The 27,210-nt window shown below is 42.7% G+C and overlaps 1 protein-coding gene across 1 annotated transcript in view; it reads right to left on the bottom strand.

Moving 5' to 3' along the window:
• The window catches only part of plekhg4 (pleckstrin homology domain containing, family G (with RhoGef domain) member 4), a 72,328-nt gene that overhangs the window by 43,284 nt on the left and 1,834 nt on the right, over nucleotides 1-27,210 (bottom strand). The window contains 1 exon segment of the mRNA XM_073463898.1: nucleotides 17,291-17,358. Coding sequence (XP_073319999.1) covers nucleotides 17,291-17,323 — 33 coding nt within the window. The 5' untranslated portion in view covers nucleotides 17,324-17,358.

Below are 27,210 nucleotides of genomic sequence, written 5' to 3'. Positions count from 1 at the left end.
CATGCTGTGTGCAGTGTGTTGTCAGTAGTTGTTTATTCCAGTTTGAGAGCATTTTCTCTCTCTCAGTCGGTCTGTGGTGTGTGAGTGTCTCTCGTCCAGTCAGGTCTGATTTTGCTGTTAACAGTCGAGCTGCACATGTTAAGTCCCGCCCACCAGCTGTCAGTCATTCATCTCGGGATCCTCCCCCTCCTCCTCACCCTTGGTCTCCCTGTCTCCCCCTGCTGGCAGTATTTGGTCCTACAGGAGGTCAGTCCAGATTGATCCGCTTGTTTCAGCTGCTGAAACTTTATGATGGATTAAACTTTTAACTCGTTTAATATAAAACACGTGGAGATTTTGAGCTGATGGAAAGACAACTAAAAGACAAGGAAGACAATGTGATGATGTCCTGATGGTGGCGCTACAGGAAACATGAACCTGAACATGAACAAACAGACATCACACTGTCAACTAGGGCTGCAACTATCGAATATTTTTAGGATCGAGTATTCTACCGATTATCCCATCGATTAATCGATTAATCTAATAAAAATAATTTTGCATTATTAAACAACAATACCAAATAATGCATTACGAAATGACAGGCCTGTTAAACAGACCAAGCAATTGGCTTTTATTCCTGAAAAAAACATACAGGTATTTATTCCAACTATTCCTAACACCGGGAGTAAGGGTGTGTGTTTGCTTGTGTGTGCACGCGTGTGTGAGGGAGAGTGAGAGAGACGAACCGAGTGTGTGTGTGTGTGTGTGTGTGTGTGTGTGTGTGTGTGTGTGTGTGTGTTATTTGGTGTAGGCTATTACTCTCTTGCAATTTAACACGAATTAGTTTCCACATCTTAACATGATATCTAGTCATAGCGACATCAGGCTACAGCCTCTACAAACACCATACGCTCTAACTAGCGATGGCAGGCTACGTTGAATTAGCTAACATCAATGTTTACATTAGCTTGTGTCGGCGACGCTTGGTGAGCTGGTGTTAACAGCTGGATGCTTTCGGTTCAGATGTTGAATCATTGTTGACGTGCTGTTGTGGTACGCCAGTTCTGCATTGCAGTAGACACATTGCACTTTATCTTCTTTTTTAAGTGTGAAATGATCCAAAACTTTGGACCTTCTCTGTCTTTTACTGACGGTTTCTTGGCTCTCCGCCATCGCGCCCACTCAATTCTGAACGTAGTGGTGTGTGTCCGCAATAACAGTCCGTGTGGGAAAATGATCCCTGAGCTAAGCAGGCCACATAACGCGGGTGATAGGAATTAAACGAAGCCTCGAGGCAGAGGATTTGCTTCGATCATTTTTTGTAGCGAATTATTCGAGTTACTCGAGTAATCGTTTCAGCTCTACTGTGAACATGTAGTCAGGTCAGTTATATCTGTGATTTACACTCAAGAAGTCTTCACTACTGCACTACTCAGTGACTGAATACAAGTTTAGAGATAACGTAACTGTCACATTAAAACAGTCCAGTATAATTGGACCAATCACAGAACTGAGATCGTCCAGCAGCACCATTGAAACCAGTAGAGTTTGGGTTTGTGCTAGTTTCCAGGGAGCTGCTGGGAGTCGCACAGTCTTTTCAGGGAGCTGTGGAGAGAATACCCGAGCAGAGCTTTGAGACAAACTGGCAGAGTCACAATGACTGCGGCTCTGAGGAGGTGACATGTTGGATTAAATGGTCCTCCAAACTGGGCTGTCAAGGGTTTAATGGGAACACTGGGGGCTCTGCTGGGTCTCTCTGCTTCCTGTGAAGCTTTTTACAACACAGATAAACCTGTTCTGCTGATCCCAGACAACCTTCATGGTGGTCACCAATGGCATTTTTCCATTTCATCTCCTCTCTACTCGGTTTGACTTGGTGCGGCAGGGATTTACATTTCCGCCACAACTGGGCTACCTGCTTGAAGGTGTGTCTTTAACTAACGATGCGCTGTTATTTGGTCATTTAAAAGCTCTTATTATGAAGCAGCATTACAGGAAACGTTGTGTTTTCAGCAGCAGTAACTGAACATGACTCCTGAACCAGCTGAAAGTGAACACGATGAAACAGGACGAGAGAAACTAAAGAGATTCAGTTAGAAGCTACAGACGTACTGAGAGCTGAACACACTGACTCTTAAAATCCACTTTCCCTCAGGTTTCCTGCACAGACATGAGCCGAGTATCGATTTGCAACACACACTTGTTTGAGGGGGGGCGGGTGCTTGTTATTGGTTGGCCACAGTTGCGAGACGTCACTGCAGCCCACTAAGAGATGTGGCGTGCACGGCCTGACCCTGGTCCAGAGCAGGTCCATCCCGGGCCAGATGGATCAACACCCGCAGCTTGGTTTGACTCGACACGGTCAAAAGTGCTGCTGGAAAAACGCCACAAGATGTCCTTCAACATGGAGGACCACTTCCTGTCTGTGATGTCACTCACTTCAAACACCGACTGATGGCAAGAGACTGGGAGAACTGGGACTTAAACCTGCACTTACTGATGTTTGTGTTCACTTGTTTTCATCACAAACAGTGAACATGATTCCACAGCACTGAGCTGTGCACAGTTCATCAGTTCAAATGATTGATTTTAAACACTTTCTATACGTTACGTATTGAACGTTGTGTATATATGTTAACACCTGAACAGAAGAAATATTTGTGTTTTTTCAGACATGTTGGTTTGTCCAACACAACTTCTGCTCTTATGTTTTGAGGGGCTGCAACGGAAAATGTACAGTATCGTTATTACCAGATAATAAAATTATAGCCGATGTTTTCCAAGTACAGAAGAAGACACAACTATAATTAGCAATGCATGTTTCCAAGTGTTCGAGAGGAGGGAGAAAGTCTGTGAGTTTAACACAATACATTTTATTAGGGCTACGGCTAATAATTCATCCATCTGAGCCTTTTACCCTCAGGGCTGCATAAGCTACAGCTTATTAACTTATTTTTAAAATACAAAAATGTGAAATTATTATCGGTTATCTGTATCAGCTGAAAAAGTCCATATCATGCATCCCTAATATTCATTCATGTCTCTACCTAATATTTTCTATTTACTGAGTAATTTACTGAATGAAGCCTCCCCAGGCTCAGGTCCAGTGTTTAAAGGGCAGACACACACAAACATATTGACTTAACTAAGAAATAAGAGAAAAGCAACAGAGCTTCAAACTGGAAAACTGACACCAAAGACTTTATGCACATAAATATATGTGTATATATTTTCTGTTTAATTAACGTTTAAGCTATAGCAGCAGTAAAATGGTGCCTTCTGTACTGAGTCTTATGGTGATGTGATGTCATAGATCGAGAGCAGCAACTCCGTCGCCTCCATCTTTAAGTTCATATTAACATTGACCCCGACCTCCTCTGTGTGAGAGATGACTCTACACAGCAACACACAGCTGCTGCAGCACATAATGAAGTTTGTCTAATGAACACAACAGATGAATGTGTCCAGTGTGACAAATGAACACACACACACACACACACACACACACACACACACACACACACACACACACACACTAATCTAAAACACGTTTGTTTCCATCAGTGTCCACAGAGTCGTGCTGTTATTATCTTCACCTCCTCCTCCTGTAAACCCTGACGTGATCTCTTGGCTGATGGTTTGTAACAGAGGATCAGTTTCACGTCGGTCTCACTGAAGTGATACACTAGTTTACTGACACACAGCTGTAGAAACAGAGCCTGATGTAAAATGACTTAGAGGTAGCTTTCAATAAACATGAAAGTAAAATATCAATGAAGACATTACTGTTTGTTTTATTCAACACAGTCATTTTAACAGGATTTAAGTATATCAAAACACTAAATAGCTTATTGAAAAGAACTGCAATTTATAGAACGTGCCCCAGACGATCCCTACGATCTCTGCACTTTGGCAGATCGTCTACACATTCTGATCCTTCACGATCTAATATCGTCATATCGCACACCCCTAAATATTAGTGTCTGAAATATCTTCCAGGGTGACAATTAACAAACTGTAATAGATACTCTGTAAATGACTTTCAGAATATTAATCATATTTCTCTAACATACATGCAGATATCAATATATCAAGATTAGACAAAATCATCCAAGCTAGGTTTCCCAAGGAGCTGATGTATCACATGTTCTGGCGTCAGGCTACTTGTTTAAATTCAGCTTTGAGCTGTTTGATAGAAACAACCTGCATTGTTTCCATCACCATGTTTGTCTAAAAAGACGTCCTGAGACAAACTGATGTCAGTGCAGGTAAACCTCCTCTGGATGATGGGGGTCGACTCACTTCCTGAGAGGCTCCATTAACCCTGTTAACCCCTGTTAGCTCTGTGTGTGTGCATATAAACACAATGACGCTCACTGTGTGTGTGTGTGTGTGTGTGTGTGTGTGTGTGTGTGTGTGTTCAGCTTCACGTACAGATCCGCGTATACAGATCTGTGTTCAGATCCGCGTTCAGCTCACACTTCAGGTTTTCTTCAGACAGAAGAATCACTGAGCACCTCCACAGACTTCAGCTCAGTTTGATCCTTTACACCTGGATGACACATTTGTCACAACGGCCACAGACGCTTCTTAAGCCACTGTTTAAGCCATTGTTTCATCTTAACTCCAAAACTGACACATATTCAGTTTACCCTCAAAGAAGACAGAAAAGAACCAAATTCTCAGAGTGAAAGGTGAGAATGAAATCCATCAGACACGCACACAACCTTTAAACTAAAATTAGCATGTATATGCAGGTTTTTTTAAACGTGGGTAACCCACCACAAACTCCACTTTGCCAGGAGACGAGTTATCTTTGTCTGTTTTTTCCTTGCACATCACGTTCATCTTCACAGACCTGACCAGTAGAAAGCAGCAGATCATAGACCTCAACATTAAACTTGTTTAAAGTCAAACTCAGGGGTTTTAGGAGCAAACACACTGACCAAGAGTACATTTCTTGTGATCTTTTAGAATTAAATTCTCCCATGGTAATCAAATCAGGTCATCCTTTATTATCATTCCAGGAATCAGAGGCAGCAGATTTAAGAGCGTTGAACCAGCAACAGGACGGCCACAGACTTCAGTGACTCTTCAGTAATGAACAAACACAATGATCCACAGATCATGTCCTCAACATGAGAACAGAAGCTTTGTTCAACCTGAGGACTGAGTCGTCTTCTGTCTCAGAGACTCGGACTGAAGAGAAGCTTGTTGTTGAGAAACACTCTGGTTTCATTCAGGAGATAATATGAACCACATTCACAACCAAAGCACATCAAGCTGTAGGCCGGCAGCCTCTCTGATTGGTTCCATAACATACTGAACTTCTGGTAAACAGCCACACATATTTTCTGTCAGCTGTCTGAAGAGGACAGAGTGCATTATGGGTACACAGAGCAGGACAGGAGACGCTCTGAGGCTTCTGAGGAGGAAATGAAAGCGAGGAGCGTCTGAACGAAGGATTCAGACTGGAGTTAATATCCTGTTAGTGTGAGCAGCTCAGGTATCACACATCAGTCCCAACTCTCACAGCTTCAGCACGATGGGACACTTTTAACACAAAACTATCACAACTACAGAAAATGTATCAATACCAGGTCAGATCTTTACAGATGTGCTGATCAAGTTGTTTTGCCTCAGAGTGTGTTAATGTTAATAGAGTCACAGTTTGATATTTTAGAGACTAAACTAATAATGTGGTGTGTGTGTGTGTGTGTGTGTGTGTGTGTGTGTGGTTTTGCAGATTACTGCAGCACACAGTCTTCATAGAGCATCATAACTGTCAATCAGGGCTGAAACTATCAGTCAACTAATCAATCAGAAAATCAATAATCATAATTAGTAATCAAAGAATAATTTATCAAGGAATAATGTGAAAAAGTTTTTCAATCTCAGGAAAGATAATTCTGTTTTCACGTTGGAACATTTAACACTGTTTTCTGACTTTATGATACAAAACGATGAACAGAAAATAACTGACAATCAAAGATCCACCAGAAAGCTTCTCTCAGAAGACCTCAGCTGCCTCCACGTGTTCACATCACAGCAGGACGTACTGTCACATCACCTGTATTCACCTGTGACTGGTCTGATCACACCGACAGTGTCGACACAAACGGACATCATCACACAACGAAGCACAAACACACAGTCAGATACAGGTGGAGACCAGGTGTTGGCCGGCAGGTTTAAACAACATCTATCCAGATGTTTCTCCTCATGTGACAGCAGCCAGTCTTCAGAAGCTGCTTTAGGGTTTTCATCTGTTCTATAATTCATCCCTTCTGGTCTGACACTGACATTATTTCTAAATCGTCGACCCTGATCCCTGAACATAATTACAGATCAGAAACTCTCTTCACAAACACTTCATCACATCACAGGAAGAAAACTACGGTCACAACTGCTAAGAAGTGACACGCTGACTATGTTTTATTCATTCTTAAATTATTAATTATTATTAATTATTAACTAAAATAAAGAATATGAAAGACCCTCAATAAGCAACACACAACTTCACACCTTCACATCATCACAGTGTCGTCCATAGATGGGTGCCAGTTATAAAAGGACAACATGGAGAGATCATCTCAGCGCTTCTCATCTTTTCTCTCATTTTATCTGGCAGGTGTAACTTCCTGTATGTCAGTGACTGTTAACTGTCAAAGACTGACTCACCTGAAGGGCCGCTCTGATCGATCAGACACTGATATCAGTCAACTGATGATCGATACAAAGGGCCTGACCGAAGGCTCAACTGTTACATAACTGAACGCTTGGACTGTGAAGAGACGCGCAGACAGACAGACAGACAGACAGGCAGGCAGACAGACAGACAGACAGACAGACAGACAGACAGACAGACACCCAGACAGGCAGACAGACACCTGCAGCAGCTATGCAGCCTCTGGCTAATTACTCTACACATTTTTCAAACGCCTCAGTAAGAATGATGTGTGTGCTGCCTGTTAGCGCAGCAGTAAAGTCAGATCTACGTTCATCAGATCATCTCATCATGTGACCTATAACACTAATACATTTGCAGCTGAATAAATAAAAATCACCAGCACACTCAAATCTGTGTAACACTCCTTTAAATCTGCAGCTTTAAGTCAAAGACCTCCTCCCTGTTTGTGCCTCGAGCAACGATGAAACATTCAGACACACTTTACTGGACTCGCTGTCATTTGAACCAACAGATTCTGTGAGGAACCACAACAACCAGTGAAACCACAAACATGCAGAGAGTTTTAAACTGTTAGACGGAGACATTTAGGAATATTTGATTAAAAATATATATTTATAACAAGTTACAAATGGATGATTTTAGTATCAGTTCCCAAACTCAGAACCACGTCTAAATAATACAAACTAAAACTGTTAATGTACCTTTAAATCTCACCAAGACAAACTAATCTGAGAGATCCAAAAGTGAACACAATACAATCATTTAGAGCTGAGGGCTGGTGGAGGAGCAGAGGAGGGTGGAGGAGCAGAGGAGGGTGGAGGAGCAGAGGGCAGTAACCTGCCTCCATCTTGGCTCCAACATCAGACTGTGGAGAGCCAGGTTCTCCTAGGGCAGTGCAATTAATCATGATTTCGATTTTTGGGACAAACGATCTCCAAACTAATATAATCGAGTTGAAACGATTTATTTTGAATTTTTTCGTTGTACAGTCGGCCTAGAGATTTTCTGAAAGAGACGCGCACGCGCAATTCAGTCCCTCCCCCAAAGCATTCAACGCGGCCCTGCTGACTGCCACTCACTCAAGTTACGTTTTTCTCTAAATTACATAATCGCCATCAGTCAACAGGACGCTGTCTGACTCTGTCACTTGCAGGGAGGGACAGAGACTCACAGTCTCGAGCGGGAGGGCTGACCTTCGCGGTGATTTTTTTCACCGCAACAAACACTTTTTGCCGGGGACAGATGCTGTTTTTCGGGCAAAAATGTGATGAAGAGTCGGTCGGACAGACACTTCTCCACTAATAACTGTGGTATTTTTTTCCTCATATAAGTTGCCAAAGACACGGCCAGTTACTACGTTCTCTATATCTTGTTGAGTGAGGGACCTGTTTAGTTATCAGACTGTGAACACCATCAGATCGACACGCTCTCGCTCTGCTTAATACTGCGCCTCTGACTCTACCTCCGACACTACCTCCGACTCTACCTCCGACTCTACCTCCGACTCTACCTCCGACTCTACCTCCGACACTACCTCCGACTCTACCTCCGACTCTACCTCCGACTCTACCTCCGACTCTACCTCCGACTCTACCTCCGACTCTACCTCCGACTCTACCTCTGACACCACCTCTGACACTACCTCTGACTCTACCTCTGACACTACCTCCGGAGACATCAGAGGCGCAGCGAAATTTCACCCCTCGCAAAGACAAGGCCACAACCCCCACGACATCAACGCAGAGTCAGACATCGATCTCAGACACACTGTATAATGCGACTCCTTATCCGTCAAATTCGGATAGGCACAAGAAAATAACAGCTGCCATTATATTTATTTTATTCATTAAATGTTTTATAGAAATTGTAGAACAGTTGGATGCATATTGGTACATTATTTTTTATTTGAACATTTTGTGTATTTTTTTGAGAGAAATGCTGAATAAATGCATCATGTTTCCAAACTCAAAAATAATCATTTAAATAATCGTGATTTCAACATTGACCAAAATAATTGTGATTATGATTTTTTCCATAATCGAGCAGCCCTAGGTTATCCCCCTGCAGGCCTCAGACTGTTCACACACCAACCTTCAGCACAAACACACACCTATATAAACACACACACATTGACACGTCCACCGCAGAACACAAACTGGATCAAGTTCAAATCAAACTTGTCGACTTTGGAAATCTGAACATCAGAGAAAGTAGAAATATTTATTTCCAGGACTCAACACTGACTGTGAGTAACAGTGCTGCATGTCTTCTACCACTCAGAGTGAGATCATGTCCTGCTCCTCCTCTCTGAGTGTCTGGAGGTTTAATCGTCCTCAGTCTGTCCTGGTCTCTGGTCTGTTAATGTTTCAGATTTGTATTTGCTCCAGACCGCAACACGAGTGTGAATAAGCTGTAAAACACATTCCTGTGAGCTGATCCACCTCTCGCATTCATCAATCTTCTCTTAACGTCTCCACACAGTTTACCTGGCGAGAAAACACATCTTAAAATCCCCTGACATTCCAGGAATTCCAGGACCAGTGAATCATGTTCAAAGGAGTCCCTTCAGGTCCCTGAACCTCAGCTTGAGAACGAACGTAATGATGTGCAAACTTAACAGTTTTGGTGTTTTCTTTCTAGTCACTGCACAGAACAAGAACAGAACATCAGACTAGTGATCTGTGGAAAACAACATAAACGTGGTGGTGACAGTGTTAACTCTTCTCAGAGCTTTTCACATGAATTTAAGACACTCGCTGCAACAAACACTAATCAAAACTGTTTGTTTCTTAAATCTACAGATTATTTCTTTTTACAGGACTTGCAGACGTCGTGCAAACACTCACATGAAGATGAGACTGAATCAAGTTCAAGTTAAACTGTGTGTGATGTCTTTTTGTACTGACTGGTGACGGACAAGTCTGGTTCTGAATACAATCATCTTTGCAGCTGCAGAAACAGGAGCAGCAGGAGAAGGAGGAGGAGGCTGCCGTCTGAGCGAGCAAGGCACTTACCCTGTGTGACGGGAGTACGACTCCCACTCAGCTCCTCTCAGTACAAATGTAAAGTAATCCAAACTGATGACAAAGACCGGGACGAACTGAGCACGACGACTCTCCGGAAAGAAGTCTAGTTCAGACAGACGGATAGAGATCCACAGCACAGACAGAAGAGTTCAGACAGTCAGTAGAAACAGCAGAGGTCCAGCAGGGAGAGGCTCATGTGTTCACAGTGAAGCTGCTGGACAAAGTATCAGCCTGCAGGCTCAGACAGCTCCACCCACAGCTCCACCCACAGCTCTCTGTGTGTGTGTGAAGCATGCAAGCCTCCATCACATTATCTGAGTTCACCAAACAGCTGCTCACACACACACACACACACACACACACACACACACACACACACACACACTCTCTCTGTCTGAATGTTGGCAGGAGTTAACAGGACATTCTTTGGACAGCAAATCAAATCTTTAAATAGTCCAGAGGAATCCTCCTGAACACAGTGAGGCAGAACAACAGTCGAGATTAAAGCTGCTCAATATCTCAGATCACCGATGGGTCACATGACTGAGTGATGTTCATGAGAATCATCATCATCATCAACTCTGCAGCTCTGTGAAGCTTTTCAGCCCCTTTTAGCTCCTGGTTTTGGAATAATTTTGTCTAATTTAGACACCAGCAGCTGATGAGGCCACCGTACACTACTGGGGAAGGGAATGAGTAATCCAGTATTTGTTCTACATACACGTAAGTAAACTGAACCTGTTCATTATTAGTTTACATAGACAAGGACAGACTCAGTGATGACACTGCTCTTGCAGATAAATATACACTACCGTTCAAAAGTTTGGGGTCACCCAGACAATTTCATGTTTTCCATGAAAACTCACACTTTTATTCATCAAATGAGTTGCAAAATGAGTAGAAAATATAGTCAAGACATTGACGAGGTTAGAAATAATGATTTTCATTTGAAATAATAATTTTGTCCTTCAAACTTTGCTTTCGTCAAAGAATTCTCCATTTGCAGCAATTACAGCCTTGCAGACCTTCTGCGTTCTGTCAATTTGTTGAGGTAATCTGAAGAAATTTCACCCCACGCTTCCTGAAGCACCTCCCACAAGTTGGATTGGCTTGATGGGCACTTCTTATGTACCATACGGTCAAGCTGCTCCCACAACAGCTCAATAGGGTTGAGACCTGGTGACTGCGCTGGCCACTCCATCACAGACAGAATACCAGCTGACTGCTCTTCCCTAAATAGCTAGCTGTAACATGCTAATGACATTAGGCTAGCTTGGCTGTGGAGCTTAGCTGTGGACATTGTGATGACTTCCAAGATTTACGTTAGTTTCAACGTGCATTGTAATAACTTTACCTGTGAATCCGACATCGTTACTCCGCATTCAAAGCTGGCGCTGTATTTGGTTTCTGCCGGCCAGCTTGTCGCTCTTGTTGCGTGTTGCGGGAGGCTCCGAGGGGAGAGCGATACGAGCTCGGAGGGGATGGGTGTGTGTGTGGGGGGGATGCTTTTTTCAAATCTTTCTCCGAACGTAGACCAGAGCTTTAAGCCAATTTTAGTAATTTCAGCATCTCCTTAGTTGTTTTCTTTGCTTTATGCAGGCCAATAATTTGACCCTTCTGAAACAGAGTAACATCTTTTCCACGACATCAGGATATGTCTACTGACATGGTTGTTAAAGAACTGAGCTTGTTGCCAGCTGAAACATATTAATCACTGCAGTAATTATCCAGTGGAAGGCTCTTACCCATTTGTTTAGTTAAATCCAGGTGGTGACTTTTTTTTGATGCGCTTTCAACAGAAGAACGTGTTGCTCAACACCTTTCTTTCATGTGGCACCTAATGAATTTTATCATTAAGTAAACACTCATGTTTTGTTGCTTATTGTAATGGGGTAGTATATAATAGAGCTAGACAAGCCGGCTGGCGTCTGGATACAATGGAGACAACTGAATCTCCGCTGCAGCATAAATTGAAAATGTTGAACGGCTCTTTCATTTTTGTCGAGCGACACTCATCCAAAGTGTTGAGCGTCCTGCCATAAATCAGGTTGAAGAGACGTCTGGAAGTTTGAGGATGTTTTCTGACGAAATACACAAAATGAATGTGCAGTGCAGACTATGTAACATAAACTTGTGTAGCACCATTAGCACATTCAGCACAGGCAATCTCATCATCTCACTTGCCAGCAGTGTTGGCACGCAGAGAAGATCAGCCAGCCCATCTCTACACTGGTGACTGGAGATGTGCTTCTGATAGGCTCTGTGGAAGGACGGCTTAAGTGAGCTGATGGTGTTTGTTGAGCCGAAGTACAAACTACCATCATCAACATCTACGAGAGGGGAGATGATGAAGCACAGTGAAAGTGAGGGCTGATCTGCAAAGTGACAACAAGGAAGCTGTTACTGACAGCGGTGCTTAAGATGTGTGTCGCTAACCTGAACCTCTACCTGCACTTCCACTTAGTTGTTTCATTTCTTACCCTAACCATACATGACATGTTCTAATGAATACTCAATAATAGGGGTGTCACAATCTCGATTGTAGCGATCGAAATGACATCACAATCTCGACCTTCGAAATCAAAGGTTGAATCGAGGATTTAGCCACGCCCCCAGTGTCATGTCTGGCAGGCGTGCCAAGAGGGGAAAAAAACAATAAATACACACAGCATGTTGTACCAGCGAGTGGATTCACACTGAATCCGGCGTTGCGGTGAAAACACAGGTTTTCCTATTCATTTTAATGAGGGTAGTCCAGCTGCGGCGGTGCGTGCCAAAAAAGTGGAGACAGAGTCAACTTTTGGAGAACAGTAGATCTACTTCACGCTGCGCTGGCCAATCACATAAGCTGGAGATCAGACTACGACTGAAGACACAGTGGAGTGTTAAGTCGTGAGTCATGTGTTCACTCAGTTTGACTTTGTGCAGCAGTTTAAAACACATCTGTGGATTCTGACGATCACTGTAGGACCGGCACGTTTAACCTACTGTGGCAGAGACATGACCGGAGATCATAAACAGAGTACAACGGGTCAGTACCAGGACGTGTTATTTAGCATGGATAAATACTATAGAGTTTCACTTTCACTTTGGTTCGGTCTTGTGCCCCAGTTTAAAACACACAATAACAACTTCACTGTTATTTTTAAAGCGTCAATGAGGACAAACAATCACTAGTAGGTCCCCTTTCGGCAAACTGATCAGCATGGGTTCCCAACATGTCACACACACGGACCATGGAGCGACACTCCCACACCACCACACCAACCTGCGGCATTTCACCGCACCACCACCTGCTTGCTATGCGCGTGTAGCATACGCATCTACAGGCAACACGACAAATATGGCAGGACATCTCCGCAGGCTTCATAAAGAAGTAGATTTAACTGAGAAAACAACACCACATATTATTTATGTGTGGTACATTGCAAACGAATAATGGAGATTATAAAGAATTAAAAAATTAAATAAGTGGCATCAAACCAATGATCCCAGACTAGACTACTCTAAAAATGGAATAGCCATCCGTGCTAAAAGAAAAAAAGATCGAGAGTTGAATCGAATCGTGACCTTAAGATTGAAAATCAAATCGAGAATTAGAAGAATCTTAGTAATAATTTAGTACAAGTACTCGAATATGGAAGTTAGCAAGTTGTGTACCGGGATGGACATTTAACTGAGCCGAGATGAGCTGGTGAACACAGAGGAGTGAATACTGGACTCATCAGATAGAAACAGAAACTTTGCAAGACGATAAGATGTTTACAGCCTGTTCTGCTGTCTGTAAATAACAATTCAGACTGCATTCAGATTATTTTTTATTGTCGGAAGGTTGTTCAGTCCACTACATACAGAGATCTTTACTGCATGTCTATACATAAACAGCTACTGATTGTAAAGAGCACTAAAATATAATGAACTCTGCAGGATTATAACTTCTAGGTCACTTGGGAAAGGAAAAGTTCACACCTGCAGAAAATCTGACAGGAAAAGGTTTCTGCAAGCAGACACATTCTTAGGAATAAGATGTGGTTATTTTCATGTGTGCTCGACTGTTAGAGAAACTTTGAAAAGCTTTAAAAAAAAGACCTCAGGGTCAAATTCACCCACCACGACGACGGAGAACAGACTTTACATTCCAGGAAAAGAAGGAAAAACACAACTGCAGCGAGCGGTTTTCATTTCACCAGACAGCAGCTGTGAAGGATACACACTCAAAACCCTCAGTCAACACAAACCAACAAGAAAACAACACCAACACAAACCAACAACAAGAAAACAACACCAACACAAACCAACAAGAAAACAACACCAACACAAACCAACACCAACAACAACAAGAAAACACCAACACCAACAAGAAAACAACACCAACACAAACCAACAACAAGAAAACAACACCAACACAAACCAACACCAACACAAACCAACACCAACAACAAGAAAACACCAACACAAACCAACACCAACAACAAGAAAACAACACCAACACCAACAAGAAAACACCAACACAAACCAACACCAACAACAAGAAAACAACCCCAACACAAACCAACAACAAGAAAACAACCCCAACACAAACCAACAACAAGAAAACAACACCAACACCAACAACAAGAAAACAACACCAACACAAACCAACACCAACAACAAGAAAACAACACCAACACAAACCAACACCAACAACAAGAAAACAACACCAACACAAACCAACACCAACAACAAGAAAACAACCCCAACACAAACCAACACCAACAACAAGAAAACAACGCCAACACAAACCAACACCAACAACAAGAAAACAACGCCAACACAAACCAACAACAAGAAAACAACACCAACACAAACCAACAACAAGAAAACAACACCAACAACAAGAAAACAACACCAACACAAACCAACACCAACAACAAGAAAACAACACCAACACAAACCAACAACAAGAAAACAACACCAACACAAACCAACAACAAGAAAACACCACCAACAACAAGAAAACAACCCCAACACAAACCAACAAGAAAACAACACCAACACAAACCAACAACAAGAAAACAACACCAACAAGAAAACACCAACACAAACCAACACCAACAACAAGAAAACAACACCAACACAAACCAACACCAACAACAAGAAAACAACACCAACACAAACCAACACCAACAACAAGAAAATAACGCCAACACAAACCAACAACAAGAAAACAACACCAACACAAACCAACACCAACAACAAGAAAACAACACCAACACAAACCAACAACAAGAAAACAACAACAAGAAAACAACACCAACACAAACCAACAACAAGAAAACAATACCAACACAAACCAACAACAAGAAAACAACACCAACACAAACCAACAACAAGAAAACAACACCAACACAAACCAACAACAAGAAAACAATAGGGGTGTCACGATTCTCCAAATCCTCGATTCAATTCAATTTTCGATTCTAAGGTCACGGTTCGATTCGATTCTCGATTTTTACATTTATTTTTTTTAAAGCGCAGGTTGCTATGCCATTTTTAGACTAGACTTTTATGTAATATAATATCTGACCTTTGTTAGCAATGTACCACACTACATTGTCAAATTTAAAACATTTATTAACAACATAATGTAACAATAACTTATATCTTCAGTCAACTGGAAACTTAAACAAAATAACCTGCCATCTAGTTTCTCTTCTGTAACTGCAGTCTTCTTCACAGAAGATGATTCAAGTTCACAACAAAACAAACAAAAATTAAACAGCCATGTCCACAGTCTTCTCTGAACAATGAAGTGTCTTAACAAACTATTTCCAACAGCTGGACACAAGGTGCGTCAGGTGTGAGTGGGCGAGCGAGAGAGGGAGCGTGCGCACTGCGGACAGTGAATGAATGGGAGAGGAAGGAGAAGGAAAGCAGCAGCAGCAGCAAAGTGAACAGTACAGGCTGCAGCCTGGCTGAATAAAGGCGACGGCTCCTCAACATACAGCAAAGCTCCCTGGTGTTATTTCCCCACCAGCTTAACACGGGAAAGCGGGTTCACCCCGAAGGTAAACAGAAACTTCGGCCCTGGAGGAAATCACCTCCCCTGTGCTGCCCGACCACGGTCCGGGAGCCGAACCGGAATGGTGTAACACCATGCTATCTTTGACTGGCTGTAGCTAATAGCTACTGGCTTAGCTAGCAGCTAAGTTAGAGGAGGCTGACTGCAGCACTTCAACACGTGTTTCCCCTTCCCGACCGGACGTGACGTGGGGCCGTGGCAGCATCGGCGATTCCATTTTTTAATTCGAGGAAAACCGTCTGTTGTACCTGAGACCAGAGCATCACAGCTGGTCTCAGGTCAGAGTGTGTGTATGTGTGTGTTACACAAACAACAACAAGTACACACTGACACATTTACTGCCATGCTCAGTGTTTATTTCAGTCCATCCGACCAGGACACACACAGACATGTTCTACTGTTCTGTGGTTATTGTTGTTTCTGCTAACACTGAGTGGCAGGCGGCCCTCTGACATCACTGACCTTTGACCTCAGAGGGTCTTTAGTGGGCACAGAGGGAGTCTGAGGGGTCTCTGGGGAGAAGACATGAGCAGGAACCTGAATTAATGAATAATAAGCAGCAACGCACAGGGAGCTGCAGTAGTGTGAGTGTGTGTGTGTGTGTGTGTGTGTGTGTGTGTGTGTGTGTGTGTGTGTGTGTGTGTGTGTGATGCAGGACTCAGCTGTGAGTGAACACAAACCTAAAAGCTTCACAGAGACCAATGACACATGAACTCTGCAGCAGATTCACTCTCTTTCAATCAGCTGATCAGCTGATCGACTGTAGGACATCTTCACCTGCCATCTCAACACAACAGAAGTCAGTCAAACAGCACACACTGCCATGTCTGTGTGGAGCAGCAGAAGCAGCTGATGCAGCCTGTCTGTCTACACTGGATGTGCTGAGCCTCAGTTCTGCTGTGACTTCAGTGTTCACAGACCAACAGGCTGAATTACTGATTGTGTTAACGTGGATCAGACTCAGTACAGTGACTAACTGGGTCGCTCATGTGTTTCTGAATGAATATCACAATAAAAACTTGAATAACTTCCACCTGGCGTTCTACACACCAAACAATTTTAGTCAACACAACACAGAGTCAGAACTTCACTTTCAACGGTCACCAGATCATAAAAACCTGACAAAATGAGGTTAAACTTGTTTTCAGCTCAATACAGAGTGATGTGACACCGTCAGCTCAGCTGCATCACATCAGTTGAAACACTTGGATCTCTGAAGTGCAGAAGTTCCAACAAAATAAAGACTTGAAGCATAAAAATACAGTTTGGGTTGCAGTTATGTGGGTGAAGCTGTTAGACGTCCTGTAATGATTCAAACCTTCAGGAGGTGGAGCATGACAGTCCGAGCTACACAACTACAGCCAGTGAAACAGACTCAACAAATAAAAGTATTGTTACAAGGATTTATCAGGTCTTCTGTTTGTTATCTTCCTGATGTCACATACCTGTTTCACCTGTATGCATATACTGATCTGATATCTGATCTTTATAAAGATCACCATCAATCTGTGTTTGATCATTGATTCTTACCTTTACATGCAGACTGTCCTCCAGGTTGGACATCGTTTCTGTTTCTGATTAATTGGCATCAAACCGACCTGCAAACAACCACAGGACAACACACCATTTAACATCTACACACACCAGCTTCATGTGGTTATTTATGACACTCCATGAAGGCAAAGTGAGCATGTAACATCTTTTAACACGTCATTTCAAATTTCCTGTCGCTGACTACAAGATAAACCATCAGTGAGTAACTCTGTCACAGGCCTGGACATCGAGCCCAGATGTTGGCAGGAGGATCTAAACATTCATCACCTCCTCCGAGCTTCATGTCACCATGTGTCTGTGTTGTACTGTGACAGGAATGTGTGGATTCAGCCAACAGAGCATGAACGTAGAGATTTTTTTACCCTCCTTCCTGCAGACTGAGGAGGACGAGGGCTGATTCCTCCATCACGCCCTGCAGCTCGGAGGACTCAGTCCAACACTGGCTCTAGTTGTGATTAATGGCTGTTGGCTGGAGAGCCGCTGTGACTCTTTGTTCAATGATTTACGAGTGTGAAACTAAACTAAATGACACATCATTAACAAGCCTGAAAATCTGCACTACAAGTGTCTCAGGCTCCAGTATTTTTATTATCCATTACTGATGACACGTCTACATCATGTTAACTCTTCAGCTCAGTCAGTATTAATGGGATCAGGACAGAACTCACAGTAGGAGCTGAGCTGTACGTGCAGATTTGTTTCCATAAGTTAACACATGCAGGATAAGCTTCACATTTTTGTTTAATGCTCTTATGTGCTGCAGTTTGCATGACTTGGCCCACATTATACAAATCATGTATACTTTATATTACTGCCCAAAATTATTGTTGTGATGCACAGCAGACTTACAGCTCTGTGACCAGATAACAATGACACAACTGACAATAATGAAAGCAGACATGTTCAGTGAAGGTCAGGAACTACCTGACCAGAGAATAAATCAATAAGATCATAATCTGAGCAGACATTTGATGTCAACTTTTAGTCTTGTTTCAAGTATTAAGGATTGATACTCGTCGATACTCGTTGTTCTGTCGGTCGATGCGTGCTCAGTTTCACCAGACTATGACTGAATATAAATCTCCACCCTGTGGATTTGAGGACTGAGCTCTCTGACTTCAGTCGTACGTATCGTGACCTGTTCACTGTCATCATGTCAAGTCTGGGAGTGCGTGAGACTGCAAGGTAAATTTAATCCACTGACAGACAGGCCTAAAGACAACAGTAATAAAATACATTTGATTACTTCTACATATTTCTGTATCATGATGTGGTTGAATATAATTTCTAGTCTACAGGATTCAAGTAACATAATAAAGTAATTTTTTACACATAATTTCACGTCTGTATTGCAATGAATTGTGGGCAATTGTACCAGTGAAGGCCAGTAAATCAATCCATACATTCATGTCACTAACATGGCTACAAACATGACAACATGATTTGGAAAATAGCAAGGGTGTCACGATTTCGATTTTAAATCGAAATCGATCGAAATTAATTCACAATCTCGAACTTCGAATTAAAAAATGGAATCGTCGATGCTGCCACGCCCCCACGTCACGTCCGGTCGGCTTGCCAAGGGGGAAAAAAACTGTGCTGCAAGTCAACCTCCTCTAGCTTAGCTGCTAGCTAAGCCAGTAGCTATTAGCTACAGCCAGTCAAAGATAGCATGGTGTTACACCACTCCGGTTCGGCTCCCGGACCGTGGTCGGGCAGCACAGGGGAGGTGATTTCCTCCAGGGCCGAAGTTTCTGTTTACCTTCGGGGTGAACCCGCTTTCCCGTGTTAAGCTGGTGGGGAAATAACACCAGGGAGCTTTGCTGTATGTTGAGGAGCCGTCGCCTTTATTCAGCCAGGCTGCAGCCTGAACTGTTCACTTTGCTGCTGCTGCTGCTTTCCTTCTCCTTCCTCTCCCATTCATTCACTGTCCGCAGTGCGCACGCTCCCTCTCTCGCTCGCCCACTCACACCTGACGCACCTTGTGTCCAGCTGTTGGAAATAGTTTAAGACACTTCATTGTTCAGAGAAGACTGTGGACATGGCTGTTTAATTTTTGTTTGTTTTGTTGTGAACTTGAATCATCTTCTGTGAAGAAGACTGCAGTTACAGAAGAGAAACTACATGGCAGGTTATTTTGTTTAAGTTTCCAGTTGACTGAAGATATAAGTTATTGTTACATTATGTTGTTAATAAAGGTTTTAAATTTGACAATGTAGTGTGGTACATTGCTAACAAAGGTCAGATATTATATTGCATAAAAGTCTAGTCTAAAAATGGCACAGCAACCTGCACTTTAAAAAAAATAAATGTAAAAATCGAGAATCGAATCGAACCGTGACCTTAGAATCGAAAATTGAATCGAATCGAGGATTTGGAGAATCGTGACACCCATAGAAAATAGTTGCAGCACAGTAACAAAGGTTAGATTTTTCTACTAAAGGTCCAATAAGCACACGATCTTCACTTCAGTTTGTCTCGAGCTCAGCGACCTCTCTGAAGCTCCTTCAGCATCTTTGCTTTTCACGCTACAACCCATTCAGTTTCTGTCTGCAGTGAAATGGCTCCTTCTCTCTTCTCTAGCTGTGAGTGAATATTCTGTCCTGCTGTGGTGAACTAGTCATTTAAAAACAGCATCAGTCTGAACCCCGGCCCTGAAGGGGCTCAGTGGAGTCCAAACCTTTGAGGTGTAAGCCAGGCTTCCCTGGAGGGCTCCCTAAACCCAACACTTCAACCTGACTGCAGCTTCAATGGAGTCAAAGCAGCCTCCTTTCATAGGACTGCTGAATATGGAGAGAAAAGGTGGAGGGCAGGAGGGTGAGAGGGTCAGCTGACTGAACTCATCCAGTCACAGTTCAGTCTAATTTATACAGGATCCAGAATATAGTGGTCTCATAAACTTGTTATGTTTCCTGCATGTGTCGCCCTACAGTACACTGCATGTGTCCACACATTCAGACTCAATCAGACAGTGAATGTATCTCCTAAGTGTTGTGTGTGTGTCAGTCTGACAGATTGTCCTCCTCTGCCATGAACTCACACACCGGTTTATTTTCACACCGTCCTGCTGCCACAAACACTCACTACAGAACCAAATGTGGATTAATCCGCCTCTGAAAACAGTCCCCAACAACTGCACTACTTCCTCCTGTCAGTGTGATAACCTTTAGAAACATCAAACTACACATTTCTTTTTAAAGATTTACATATTCAGTAGGAACCAATGAGCCACAGACAGGAAGTCAGACAGTATTGAGACATGGATTTGGATTAGGGATAGGTATCAGTAAAAACTTATATAAAAATATGCTTTGGCTCTGTTGCAACATAAAATAAATGTAGTACAGAGAAAATATAAAGTAGCAGAAAATAGAAATACCCAAGTTGAAGCCAATATGACATAGTGGCCAAACTGTGTAACTACAACATCACATGATGCACACGGGCCCTAAAAGACTTTTTCCCATAAGCTTACTGTGATTTCTTATGATCTTAGTGACAGAGCCACAAGAAACACCAGCAAATACACTGAACACAAATTATAAAATATTTTCACTACTTTAACATCTCAGATGTCACATTTCGGAAACATTTTGGGTTTTAGTTAACTTTTTTATTTAACTTCTAACCAGCTGCATTTCTGTATTTGCAGTGTTTCTTTACGTTGTGAATCTTCTTAGTTACCTTGTGTTTCATTTATTTGCAGCGTTTATTCTAACAGTGATGTGAGTTCTACCATCTGCACGTTTTTAGCTGCAGCATATTGAGCTCTCTGGGCCACCGTACATTACAGCCTTTGTGGTGTCCTGTGAGGCGTTTTCACGTGTATTTGTTGTATTGTTTCTGTGTAAAGTGAAACAATATTTATCAGATTACATATTAATCTTTTCTTTGAGCAGCATGTTCTCATCAGGCTCCTGGAGGATTCAGTGGATAGTCGTGTTGTCATGTCGTGTTGTCTTACGTAACAGCATTGTACACATGTAAACAAACAAATAAAAGCTCCCAGCAGCGTCTGAATTCTTTTGTATGTGCTGTCGACAGGGAGGATGGGCCGTCCAGCATGCAGTCACATGCAGCGAGTCTCAGTAGAAAGTGGTGATTATGGTGCTCAGGCTGCCTTGGTGGGCCAGTCTGTTCTGTGTAATTACTGGAGCTGAGTGAGCTGAGGGGGACCGAGGCATCGACAGGATGACAACACTCCTATAAACACCACATCTCTCTGCTCTGATGGAAAATTACTGCTGTGTGCTCAGAGCTCATCAGAGAAGAATGTGAGCAGGTTTTCCACCTCGCAGAACAATTTGCAGGCAGCCAATGAGGAGCAGCGCCCGGCCTGGAGCTAAGCCCTCACAGAATGGCTTCATTCTTGATCGGCTGGTCCAGAGCCGACGCTTCTGTTTCCAAAGAAAGACCAGGACCTCCCAACTGGGCAGCCGCATTCCCCTGTGGCTGCAGGACTGATTATTGATAAGTAATTGTTAAAATGGAGAGCAATATAACCAGGGAGCAGCTTTTAGTGCCAGACTCCATGTGGTTTAACAAACAAACACTTGGCAACAGTGATGTATGATAAACATCACAGAGCACTTCTCATTCTGCAGTTAACTCATACTGAAACATGACACCTCCATGTAGATTAAAAACCTCACCGTGATATTCAGTCTGACACCAGGCTGGATTTGTACCAGAAAAATGAAGGACAAATTACAGCACAGAGGAAGCTCGTCTGCCATTGTACAACAGAACAGTTTGAGGCATCATTTTCCCCGGTCACTATCTGCAGGCAACGGTGGAACAACTGGAATAACTGTGGAAACTCACTGCGAATGAAAAAGAAGGTCCCAGAACACTGTTTAAGCTAGAAAGGTGGCAGGGTCCGCCACATATAAACACAGCAAGACAGTATAAATTGTGTTGTCCTTTAAGGTCACTTTGTTCGTCATGAGAACAAAGAGCTGTTTCAGTCAGTGAAGATTTTTCTCTTCTCATTAACATTTCTTCAACAAAACTACAGAGTGCTCCTTTAAATAGCTTCACCCCTTTTTGGCTACTTAAAGTCCTGTTGGACCACACAGTGGATGAAAGTCCCAAAGTACATCTGTTCCTACAGGACGGTCACCTGATTGGGTAGTATACGTTGTGTTTGTGATGTAGCAGGCTGTTGTCATGCAACATGTCCTATCGACAGCGCACCAACATTTCTAACTGTTTCTACCACAGTCAGTGTTGACATCATCACATCAGACAGTAACCTCCCTCAGTCTCTCACTGCTGAAGCTCGTAAAGACACAGTGAGGGTGTAAACGTCAGCAGGGATCTGAGAGGACGTGTTGGGATGTGATGACACAATCACAGATCTTTAAAGGATGCTTTAGAGTGGAGCAACACAACTTTAAGAGCTTATCAGACCAACAGTGATGTCCATGTTGTGTTGACATGTCCACATGAGAGCAGAGAGCAGACAGGACAGAGTCTGAGCGGGTGTGTCCTGCTCATTATACAGCCTGTTTCCTCAGTCTGCTGTTTACGGCTGTCTGACTAAACTAACAATTAGCCTGTGATTTACACCCACCAGGCCAGGTGAGGCTGCTGGCTACACAAACAATTACATCCATTTAGCTGCTGTGTAGAAACAAAGAGACGAGAGAAGTGACCCGGCTGACCTGCAGCACATCTCTTACCATCATCGCTGAGAGCAGAGTCTTTGTTCCTTCAAGTCCAGTCCTGCAGCTGACAGTCACCCAACAGTCCTACAGCTGACAGTCACCCAACAGTCCTACAGCTGACAGTCACCCAACAGTCCTGCAGCTGACAGTCACCCAACAGTCCTACAGCTGACAGTCACCCAACAGTCCTACAGCTGACAGTCACCCAACAGTCCTACAGCTGACAGTCACCCAACAGTCCTACAGCTGACAGTCACCCAACAGTCCTACAGCTGACAGTCACCCAACAGTCCTACAGCTGACAGTCACCCAACAGTCCTGCAGCTGACAGTCACCCAACAGTCCTACAGCTGACAGTCACCCAACAGTCCTGCAGCTGACAGTCACCCAACAGTCCTGCAGCTGACAGTCACCCAACAGTCCTACAGCTGACAGTCACCCAACAGTCCTACAGCTGACAGTCACCCAACAGTCCTGCAGCTGACTGACAGTCACCCAACAGTCCTGCAGCTGACTGACAGTCACCCAACAGTCCTGCAGCTGACAGTCACCCAACAGTCCTACAGCTGACAGTCACCCAACAGTCCTACAGCTGACAGTCACCCAACAGTCCTACAGCTGACAGTCACCCAACAGTCCTACAGCTGACAGTCACCCAACAGTCCTACAGCTGACAGTCACCCAACAGTCCTGCAGCTGACAGTCACCCAACAGTCCTGCAGCTGACAGTCACCCAACAGTCCTGCAGCTGACTGACACCCAACAGTCCTGCAGCTGACTGACAGTCACCCAACAGTCCTGCAGCTGACTGACAGTCACCCAACAGTCCTACAGCTGACAGTCACCCAACAGTCCTGCAGCTGGCTGACACCTAACAGGCAACATGAATGTCTGGTTCTGATCTCTGCTACACTCGTCCCTGTGACTGTGAACGAGTCTATTCCTTAATGGACTAAAGTGAAACTGTTGAGTTTAAAATTAAAGGCTGCAGTCCACCACCTGCCACTCATTGTGTGTAGTAAAGACAATAATAATAAGCTTTGGCAAAATTGTTGTTAAACTTTCATGCCAATAAAGCCCCTTTGAATTGAATTGAATTGAATAAAAGGACGAGGAGGAGGTGGAGCTGCTGGAGATCATTTAGTCCCCAAGAAAAGTACAAGTATCATCTGTTACTGGGTCTGAGGACCGGGGACGGAGACTGTGTCCATGTGTTCAGAATAAATTAAAAACTTGACCTGCTGATGCGCTACATGCAGGGTCAGATCATCATCTTCATCATCAGCATCTTCGACATCTGGACCGAATTAAATAACAATCAATCTGATAACTGTTAAGATAATTCAGTCTGGACCCAAGTGATCAATGTTTCCATCCCACAAGCTAAAGACTGAATCATATCAATAAGTAATAATCACAAAATTCACTTTAAACTTATATGATCACCCAAAACATGGTGTTCAGTCATTTCTCCAGTACAAACTGTAAACTGGTTCCAGCTTCTCCAGTTTGAATAATCAGTTGTGACTCTGTTTCACCTGCTTCCAGGCTCCTGTTCTTCATAATGTGGTGTACCATCCACTCAATAGATTAGCTGTATTTTACTGTCATAAAGCTGCACCATTACAGGTTTGGGCTGAAGGACGTGTTGCTATGACAACAGTTCCTGATAAATGTTACCAAAACCAAAAATTCAAGATCGAGTAAATCATCATCAGGATTTCCCAAATATGAAGAATGTGACCGTGTGATTTGTTCGGTGACGTCATGACAGAAACAGAAACATGTCTGTGCTGACAGGTTGGTTAATATGAGCAGACTTACAGAAACAACTATTAAACATATTCAGAGCTCAACATGACAAGTTAACTGCTCTTAACGGGACATCGATGGGACGCCAGTCACTGCAGAATAACCCTCCTACACAGAAAACAGCCGACACACTGAAGGATGAACAGAAATGACAAACTAGAGCAAGAACTAAAAAGATTAACTGATGATCGAAATAATTATTATTATAACCGTAAAGCAACATGTCTCCACTAGGGCTGTCAATCCTCCCCTCAAATCATATTCGAATTTCTAATGCTTCTTATGTTAAATATTCGAATAATATTCAAATATTTAATGTTTTTTACCAAATCAATATAAAACTTCATGAAGGGAAATCGAAATGTTATTAAGCCAGATACACATATATAGATATGGCCAGAAATGTGTAATAAATATATATAAATAGATAAGAAATATTCAAGTAATGATGTTTAATGAAGAAGCTGATGTTCAATCATTCAAATACACACAAGTCTCAAAAAGACAATGAGGTGTGCGCTCATGTTGCTCGTAGTCGAGTGGTACTTTAACGACTTACAGCATGACTTGCAAATGACGGTTTCTCTGGATGTAATCTTCCCGTTTCTTGATGGAAATCCAAAATTTTTCCACACAACGATTTTTAAGTTCGAAGTTCGTTTTGACAGCCCTAGTCTCCACCCACAGTAAATGTTCCATTTTAACACTTTCACCAAACACTAACAAACATGGAGGGTTTACAACATCTGATGATAAAACAAGTGACCAACACATAAAAAGGATTGAAGTCGGGAACACAAACCACTGCTGCTGCACACCAACATGATCTGGATCAGATCATCCTGCAGCTCAGCCTGCCGTCCCGTGGGACAGAAACTGTCCCTGCTGTAAAGCTTCAGGATGTCTCAAGTAATTTTTCTAGTGGAGTTCATGCTTCAGTGTCTGACGCAGCAGAAAGCAGGCTGACAGTAAAGCCTCAGCAGACTGCTGGTATGTGCTTTCACTGACGGAGGGAGAGGCTCTGATTCAGACCATCAACAGCTGAGGGTTTAGAGCAGCTGCAGATCTGAGAACAGTTGTTGTAAAACAGATGTGTCACGCTCCATGTGTGCAGGACAGGTGGGGTTTCCATTACATCCAAACCTCCACCTCTGAGGAGGCAAAGTCCTGAGGGCTGTAGTCAGCAGCAAATACATCTGCTCTGAGACTTTATCCAAATATATCATGTGTGGGTGGGCTGGCCAAAAAATATTATCATGACCTATTTAATCATGATCCATCATCTAAACTACGACCTTTGTTCTTAATGTTTAAATGCACTGTAAACTACAGCAGGACTTGAAATAGCCTCTGAAAATTCTCCATTTGCTCCATTAAGACACAACACTGCATTAAAGATAGTTCTTGTTCGGCAGCTCCTCATCCACCTGTTAGCTGTTAGCTAAAACTCATGTTGCACATTTACAGTACCTCACCCAAGGAAGAGCCAAGTCCAATCAGCACAGCCGTCTATCAGGGCTGGGTGAAATAATATCAGGATATTTTTAGGTTGTACCCGATACATGATACATATCTGGATGTTCTGAATGCTCTACATCACTTCTTAATTGTTGGGACAGAGTGACAATAACAAAATATCACAATACTTTTGCCAAAATCCTCGATATTGATATTGTTACAGTATTGTAGGGATGCCTATTGGTACACAATGAGATCAATAATCAGCAGTAATGTGGATATAATGATGCCAAAGGAAAAAGGAACAAACAGTTTGATCTTTATACTCAACAGCCAAATTCAATTCAACAGACTGCAGCCTGACTGAACAAGGACTAAAAACATTTACCTGAGGACAGAAGTCACATGACCTCTGACAGGAAGTATAATAAAAGACATCTAGTCACATCCCTTTCATTTGAACAGACTAAACTATTAACAGAGGCAAATCTACATTTGTTGTTTTACACCAAATCAGCCGTTTCTTGTTTCGTGTCGTTTCTTTAATTATATTTTCCCATTTTTAAACTGTCACCAGTGTTTCTGGCACACAGACACAACTGAATGCATCAGTCTGTGCTGCGCAGAGCTCACATACAGAGATTCAGTTTCTGAAAAACTACCTACAGATGCACAGCTCAACATTATTAGCTTTACAACACACTATCATAAATTAAACAATATGATTTTAACATTCCTTCTGTTATCAATCTGTTGATTCATTTCTCAAAATTTCTTTCAATCAGTACAATTTCAGAAAATAACGATAAGTAAAGAAAACGAAAAATATCCTTCAATTTTCCCCAAAACCGGCAGTCATATCATTAAACGTCTCGTTCTGTCCAGCTACGAGAACAACACCCAGAAATACTCTACTATTATTATATCTATTCTTGGCATTTTGTTTGACAATGAATC

This window comes from Pagrus major, chromosome 4, assembly GCF_040436345.1.
Source record: "Pagrus major chromosome 4, Pma_NU_1.0".
NCBI classification, from domain to species: domain Eukaryota; kingdom Metazoa; phylum Chordata; class Actinopteri; order Spariformes; family Sparidae; genus Pagrus; species Pagrus major.
The sequence above is the reverse complement of the archived record's forward strand: the minus strand, read 5'-3'. Positions and strand labels throughout refer to the sequence as shown.